Source organism: Gavialis gangeticus, unplaced genomic scaffold, assembly GCF_001723915.1.
Source record: "Gavialis gangeticus isolate Ggan-Ray unplaced genomic scaffold, GavGan_comp1, whole genome shotgun sequence".
Lineage (NCBI taxonomy): Eukaryota > Metazoa > Chordata > Crocodylia > Gavialidae > Gavialis > Gavialis gangeticus.
Genome location: NW_017729024.1, coordinates 74,239,809 through 74,248,039, shown reverse-complemented (window position 1 = coordinate 74,248,039; position 8,231 = coordinate 74,239,809). Strand labels below are relative to the sequence as shown.

The 8,231-nt window shown below is 39.3% G+C and overlaps 1 protein-coding gene across 1 annotated transcript in view; it reads right to left on the bottom strand.

Moving 5' to 3' along the window:
• MAN2A1 (mannosidase alpha class 2A member 1) overlaps positions 1-8,231 on the bottom strand; it is a 305,918-nt gene that overhangs the window by 186,550 nt on the left and 111,137 nt on the right. The window contains exons 8-9 of the mRNA XM_019517247.1: positions 7,692-7,869; positions 4,369-4,571 (exon numbers count right to left, since the gene is read on the bottom strand). Coding sequence (XP_019372792.1) covers positions 4,369-4,571; positions 7,692-7,869 — 381 coding nt within the window. The remainder of the gene's footprint in view (positions 1-4,368; positions 4,572-7,691; positions 7,870-8,231) is intronic.

The following is an 8,231-nucleotide window of genomic DNA, read 5'->3' as shown; positions in this document are numbered from 1 at the left end:
AGTAAAGTATAGGGGATGAGAGCAGATGAGAAACTTGTGTCTGTGACAAATGCAAAAAGAACCACAAAGCAAAAGGATACCAGGCTGAACAGAGGGGAAGGTCATGTCATATTTTGCCAATTTTCTCTCAAATATTGATGAAATCTAACTTAGAGAGAAAAGTGACAGCAGGAGGAGGAGGGAAGGAATGAGTCCCACATAGTCCCACACAGTTGGGATTCAATGAAGTTGGCGAAGTAGACTTGTTTAGGCAGGAAGACAATGGTGTCCTGTCTGATACCTCATGTTCTGAAGCACCTTGCTCAGTCGAATATGGCAGAAATGAAGAGATTATGAAATGAAACACAATAATGCTGACAAGACATCAAACTGATGAGCCAGGCTGTCTACACAGGTACCTTACAGGGACCCTTATGCTCCCATTAGTCATCATTTGAGCCAAAGGGCACACCAAGAGCATGTTAGTAAGACATGCTTTAGGTGTCTCAATCCCACAGATGAAATGTCAGTGTTTGATTAACTAGTCTTCCCTGCCTCTGACCTTTCCCAAAGGAATGCCTGGTCCAGGCAATGACACTCTCTCATCTGTGATTAGAAGTTCTGTATCATCATCGTGTAACTGTCATAACACTGAGGGCTTATAGTCTTTCTGCCTGGCCTTCAAAAAAAGCATGCCATCTGATCTCCAGTTAATTTTATAGATTGCTTTCTGACCAGTACCAACAGGGGTGTCACAGAGTTAAATGTGATTTCATAAGCCTAACAAATTTTTGTCTATATTTCTAAATATTCAGTACAAGGGATCCAACATGGATCTTATTTTCTTGCTTTCAAAAAACCTAGTATGAATGACATCTGCTTGTCAGTGTACAAATACAGGGTACAGGACAAAAAAAGGATGCATTTTATAGACTGTATAGAGGTCGTTATGATCCTTCTAGTTTGACCAACTGTGTAACACATGCCATAGAACTTCAACTACCAAGTGGTGCGTTTAATCTATAACTTCTATTTCACCTTTCTGAATGATATTTACTGTTGGATTTAAGGACTCCAAGTAATAAACAGATCCATCATAGAATCATAGAAAGTTAGGGTCGGAGGGGACCCTAGGAGGTCATCTAGTCCAACCCCTGCTCCAGGCAGGACCATCCCAAACTACATCATCCCAGCCAAAGTTTTGTCTAGCCGGGTTTTGAAAGCCTCCAATGATAGAGCTTCCACCACCTCTCTGGATAACTTGTTCCAGTGCTTTATTACCCTCCCAGTGAGAAACTTCCCTTGTTGCAATTTGAGACCGTTGTCCCTTGTTCGGTCATCTGCCACCACTGAGAACAGCCTAGATCCATCCTGTTTCAAACCCTACTTCAGATAGTTGAAAGCTGCTATGAAGTCCCCTCTCAGTCTTTTCTTTTCTAGATTAATGAAGTTCAGTTCCCTCAGTCTTTCCTCACAAGTCATGTTCCCCACCCCCTCACCATTTTTGTTGCCCTCTCTCCAATTTGTCCACATCCTTCTTGTACTGGGGGGTCCAAAACTGAACACAGTACTCCAGATGCAGCTTCACCACTGCTGAATAGAGGAAAAGAATCACTTCACTTGACCTACTGACAGCACACCTACCAATTCAGCCCAGTATGCCATTAGCCTTCTTGGCAACAGGGGTGCACTGATGGCTCATCTTCAGCTTACTGTCCACAGTAACCCCCAGCTCCTTTTCTGCAGAGCTGCTGCCCAGCCAGTCAGCCCCCAGCCAGTCCTGGTGCATGGGATTATTCCATCTTAAGTCCAGGACTTTGCACTTGTCCTTGTCGAACCTCATGAGATTCTTTTTGACCCAAACCTCCAATTTTTCTAGGTCACTCTGAATCCTAGACCTACCCTCCAGCGTATCATATCTCTAGGTAAGCTGTTCCAATAGCTTATTGCTCTGTGTTGCCAGCCCTGGCCACATTTAAGGACCTAAACAAAGCTGCAAGAGCATGCCTAAGGCAGAAGGTGCAAAATTCATTTTGAATGAGTACAATTTGAACTTAGCAGGTGTTACACATGAAATGTTCATCAGTGTTTTAAAGTAATTAACATTACAATTTGCTCAGCTGGATAAATCCACAACTTATGTTAAACAACGAAGACATAACAGAAAACAAACTTCCAAAAAAATTTCAATTTAGTATTTGTTAATAGATTATCGACAAACAACCAACATTGGATATAAAGTACATATATGCATCCTGTAGCCTCAGGTGTATTCATAATGATTAGTGAAGTATGAAAGTATGCATTGGTTCTGTGTTGCCCTACTGCAGCTATGTGCTTATGCTAAATATTTTTAACCAAAGTTTTAGAAGCTTTAGAGATAACTATACAGCAGAAGGTAGCTTTGTTAGCGTGACCATGAAGGGAAGGAAAGAAGAAAAGTGATAAGGAGACATTCCAGACACAGTAGGAAAAAAATAAGAAATGCTCTTTTCATTTTCACAAAGACATAAATTTTGCTTAATTGACAACTTCCAAGATCACCAAAGAACTGGTTTATGCTGGTTCCCAGACAGACAAAGAGAATCAAAATGAGCCAATCAGATTATGTTTGTTACAGTGTGCCCCCCTCTACATGTACAACAGGCACAATGGGATCTAACATGCAATCCACAAGCGTGCCTCCTGCCATACCACATGCACATGGCAGAATGCATGATTGTGCGTTGGATCCCAGACTGCCTTAATGTCAGTGCAGCTGGAACCCAATCCTAGGCTTCACCTGCAATGATGAGAAGCAAGCACTCGCAGCCCATAGGGGCACCCTACGCAACCCCAGAGCTGGAGGACCGTGGCAGCCATGATGTCCCAGGCTTGAGGATGGGGGAAATCACAGCTGCCACTATCCCCCAGGCCCAGGGGTTTCATGCTGGGAATGGTGCACTCCTGTGCCTGGCAACCCCATGAGCTGATATCACTCTCAGCTGCATGGGAGACCCTACTCCACATGCAAATTAAAGCTTAATAACAACCAGCATTTTTGTTAGTTCATAATTTTGAGGTTTAACTTTACAGCTGGTTGTAATGTTTTATGGTGTAACATCTACTTTACACATGTACCTGCTCTTAACATAATAGCATAATTAACCAGTTAACTGTGCAATACCTGTAACGTGGAGAGGGAACCTTAGTCGTATAATTATATGGATTTGATCCGAGAAAAACAAAGTACACAGGGAGCTCCAAAATGGACCTTGAACTACCTCCCAGTTGGGACTTGCATCAGAAAAGCCACTCATCCAGCTTTGTATGGAAAAAATAACCCCTACCTCTAAAGAATGAGGTATAACCACCTTGCTCAGCAGCCACACTTTCATGCTGCAAGGCTGCTCTGGATAAAATGTTACCTATATGTAATCTCAGTCCTTTTCTTGTAGCTTTGCCCATTTCATTAGCATGTGCTGAGAACATTAACAGTAAAAAAGACTGTCCTAAAAACCACTGTCTGTAAAAGATTCACCCACAGCAAAATAAGAGTAGCAGAGTCAGGTAATAGAAACAGAACCAAAAGCAATAATAGTATGGTGCAAAACGAGCATAAAACCATTTTAAAAATAAAAGCATATGAAGCACTTTTTAAAATGAACAAGGAAGTTTATTATGTATATGGTGTTTTAACACAAAATTACCCCTCCTCCCACACTACCCTTTCTATAATGTATTTCTGTCCTCTTTTCCCTCAGCTCCTCTTTTTACTTGCCCTCTCTTCCACCACTTCTCTCAACTTCCTTAAAAATCTCTCTTTCAGGGCCATGACCCTCCCCCCTCCCACAGAGCTTTTCTCTCTTATTCCCTTCTTTAGTATTGTCTGAGTAAAGTCTTCCTCACTTTCCTACTGCTTTGTTTTCCCAAGTTTTTTCTTTTTCCTAGCTACTCCATTCTTTACCTGTCCTCAATCCCCATGTGCCTCAACCCTCATAGTTCTTTCTCCTATTCATCATCGAATGGATTTCCTCTCTCTTGCCTACTTCTGCTCCTCCAGTTTTCATTTATCCTTTTTTCTGTGCCCACTTCCTCCTTGCAAAAACAAACTCAAACCAACAGTGACCAAAAAATGGTAACAGCAGTCCAACAAGGGTCACATGCACACACTGGCTGGTATCCCAAGTGACCAGTTACTTTCAACAGTATTTTAAACCCATTCTGAAGCAAGCAGAGTAAATTGTCATGCTAATATCCAAAAATTTTGGAGACCAGTTATGTTTTTCCTACTGCAATACATGAATCTCAACCATAGTATAATAAAAATAAACTTCAGAGTTTATCTTAAAATATATTTTCTAAGTTAGCAATTTTTAAAGCAAAGCAGAACTAGATGCTTACACTTACCTTAAGTAGGATTCCAGAACTCGATCTAGTCGTTTGTAGAAGGGTCGCGATGTAAAGTAGCCGCTCCAGTAATGATAATCTCTGTCTGCATATGTGAAGAAGTCCCCACTCAAAACCGGAAAAACTGAATTGCTGCTCTTCTCATCCAAATTACCTGCTTTACGCAAAGCCTCAAAATAATCTGATAAAGTTCCAAATTGGGCCTGAAACAAAATCAGAAAAACTTATGTGACTAACAGATTTCCATTTCCTCGGTTTATTAATGCAGTGCTAAAGGATAAGGACATGTTGGATTTAACAGGTACTTTCAAAGCATGCTTTCTGCAAGCCAGATCATAATAGAATTATTGGTCTATTTTAAAGTACATAAAATTTCCCCTGACGTCTTGACTGACATTTAACTCATCAAAAATAATTTTCTAACACACAAGATGCAAGCTGTTTTGTTGCCAAATATAAAGACACTCCTGTAAAGTACCCGTAGTTTAAATCCTAACAGGTTTAAAAAAAAACAAACTAGTAAGCTTTACCTTTCTCTCTTTAGAGCAAGTAACAAAGGCCTAAGCAAACTTTGGTTTCAACTGTGGGAAAAATGTCCTAAACACTGCCCTTTTCTCTAACTTCTTTTGGACATTAGTAATCCATTTTCTGAAGGTATCTGGAAAACTTTATAAATTTTCCCTCTTCTAATGAAATAACAATGCAGTTCTTCCTCAATTCTTTATTTTCACATGCATTAATTTTATTATGTCACAACATAAAGTCTTTGATATATCAAAATAATCAAATCCAACAATAAAAATGAAAACATGTCTGTTTTCAAAGTGAAAACCTACCTTAAGTCAGCTGTTCCCTGGTAGCTGTCTATATGCACGCTCTCACCACGTGGGAAGTGAAAACTACTAGTAAACCACGTGGGAAGTGAAAACCACTAGTAAACCACAGAATAAGACTACACATACAGGGAGGTACCATGAGACAGGCCTCTAATGCAGTAAATCCTTGCTCCCTTTTATTTCACACTAAGTAGTTCATTTTCTCATGCTCTTTATATAGGAAAACAAAGAAGTTTACTTGATTCCATTTCAAAACTATGTCCATATAAACAATATAAAAGGGTTTTCCCCTTTTACAGCATAATTCAAAAGCAAGTCATGGAATCTCCCCGATGAAAGGATAGGGGAGCTTGGGTGAGGAAAGGAGACTATGCTATATCAGATCTCATAATCATGTAGCAAGAAAATCATTGTGGATGTACGTGGAGAGAGTTTGTGAGAACACAGAGACATAAGCTATTCCCTTCCCACTCCCTTTTCCCCCACAAATCAGCTGAGGCTAGAAATAGATGTTCCATTGGGCAAAACACATCACGTGCTGTCCAGTCCACTGAACTTAGGAACAACAGGCAACATGTTCCCTGCTTCCAGAGACATGTCCTAGAGGTTGCCAAGAACCCATCTCTGGAAGTGGGGAAAGACGGGACAGTTCTTGGCCAGCCATGGGCTGCTCGGGGAAATCCTCATGCAGCCTAGAGTTGGCAGGGACCCACCCCAGAAACAGGACAGTTCTCAACTAGCTCCCTCGTCTCAGCACTGCTCAGCTTGCCAGCTCCTGTAGGGAGCCAGGAGTTGAGCAGCACCAAGATAGGGGGGAACACAGAAAGCTACCCAGTCCCAGCACTGATTGGCTCCCAGCTTTTGTGGGGAGCCAGGAGCTGAGTAGTGCCAGAACTTGGGGAGTTCTCCATCCCCTGTGACGCCCTAGCGTTGGGGCTAACTGGGACAAAATTGGTTTCAGGTCAGTGTCTACACATGCACTACTGCACAGTATTTACTACCTGTATTTACAGGTAGTAGCTAACTGCACAGTAGACTAATTTGCTGTACAGTAAATGTGCACACATGTAGATGATGACACTTTACTGCGCAGATTAGTCTACTGCACAGTAAAGTGTTTTGTGTTGACACACCCAGTAACAAATAAAACTTTTTCAAGACCTTAAAAGTTATTTGTCAATTGAAATGTATTATTATTTAAAAAAATACAATCCTAAAAGAAGTTCTAATATCTAAGCTGTATCTAAGTTAGATAGTTTCCTTTCTCATTTACCAGATAGCATAACTTTATAACCATGTTAACAATCTTAAAACTAAAATATTATTTCAAAATTCATTGTTAATTCCAAGAACCCAGCATATGCTTGATTCTGCAGCTCTGAAAGCAGCAGGGAACTGTTACTGAATTCAGCATGCAAACAGATCAAGCCTTAACGCATAAATGAGTAAATATTCAAAATAGAAAAAAGTCCACAAGACTTCTTTCTGCTGAATATGAATGTACCAGTGACACCTAGTTCAATATGATTATTATGGTGCTCACTCAGGAAGAAATGTTAGCATGAATGAATTAATGTTTATCTGAGCATGTGCTCTCACCTGAGTATAGTGCTAGCATATTTACTCTTTGTAAGGAAATGACTGCTTATAGAAAGTGAATTACACATTTAGATTTTGTTCTTCTCACTTATCTGTGAGAATAAAAAAAAAATCAAAATTATTAATGGCTGAAGGAAAGCAAAAAGAACCTAAAGTCTTTTAAATATATAAATCGTCTTCACCATGTTAAACTATACGCACCTTTATTTGACAAACTATAAAGACATTCAATGAACTAATAAAGGAAAGCATACCAAAATTTTAAATTGATTGCATCCAAGATATTTTGTGTTACATAGCTTTATGATAATGCACTTAGTATGGGGGAAGGCAGTTTGAGACGTGTTAAATAAGGCAATTAGTGCTCAAAAGCAGCTTAATGAGAGAAATGGAAGGCTGTACATCAGAAGATGACAGGAGATAAGAACTATAAACCTTCCACACCAATAACAGTATTAAAGGAGCCTCAGAAAAATTAAAGACTATTTTTCAAGTAAACTACATCGACTCTTATTATTATTTCTTGCTAGGTATAGAAAAATGTAAAGCCTTAAGGGAAGGGGCATTAGGGGAACCAGCCCTCACCTATACTTAACTCGATGTAAAATAAAATAAAAACTATGTCGTCAAATGACAACAGCAACAACAAAAATCAGTAGTACCTTTCTTATTCATCAAGTCTTTCAACTGAACAACAGGAGTATTTAGCTATCTTTCTCTGTGATACAAAAACAAAATCTCAGTCCATCAAAATTTGTCATCATGTAAAAAAGGAGCAACTAAAGTTAGTGCTAATGGTGTCTGGGAATAGTTTGTAAGAAAGTCTTACTTTCAATATATCATACATTTCAACATATCATTTGAAAAAAAAAAATCATTGCTTTTTACCTTAACATGTAAATCAGGATGAGAATTCATATAATCAAAAATCTTCTGATAATTCTGGTACTGCTGATCCCATTCTGAGCTCTCTGTGTAGCGAAAATCATCCCCTAACGGAGCCAAGAGAACTTTAGTACGAAAAAGCTTTGACTTCTTTCTGTATTGATCTAAAATCATCCAAGCCCTTGGAGGGAAAAGAAATAATTTTAGAATACAGAATAATTATCACTTGACAAGATAGCAATGATATCCTAAATTATGCCAAAGAGGACCCTAAAGCCTTGAAAAGTTCTGCTTATTCACTTAAGAACAGGCAACTAAATCATACAAAACATTTTCCACAAAGATAGCAAGTTCTATTTTAAAAGCAGCAGTGTTTTTCCTCCCACTACTCACATTGTAAGGCTGCTCCACCACCTCACTACTTAGCTGATTAAGAGCATTCTTCTAAATTCCATCTTAAATTTATTCATGGATAGTTTATACTCATTTGTTCTTGTGCCAACTTTGTCCTTAAATAGTTCTTTCCCCTTCCTACTTCTTGTC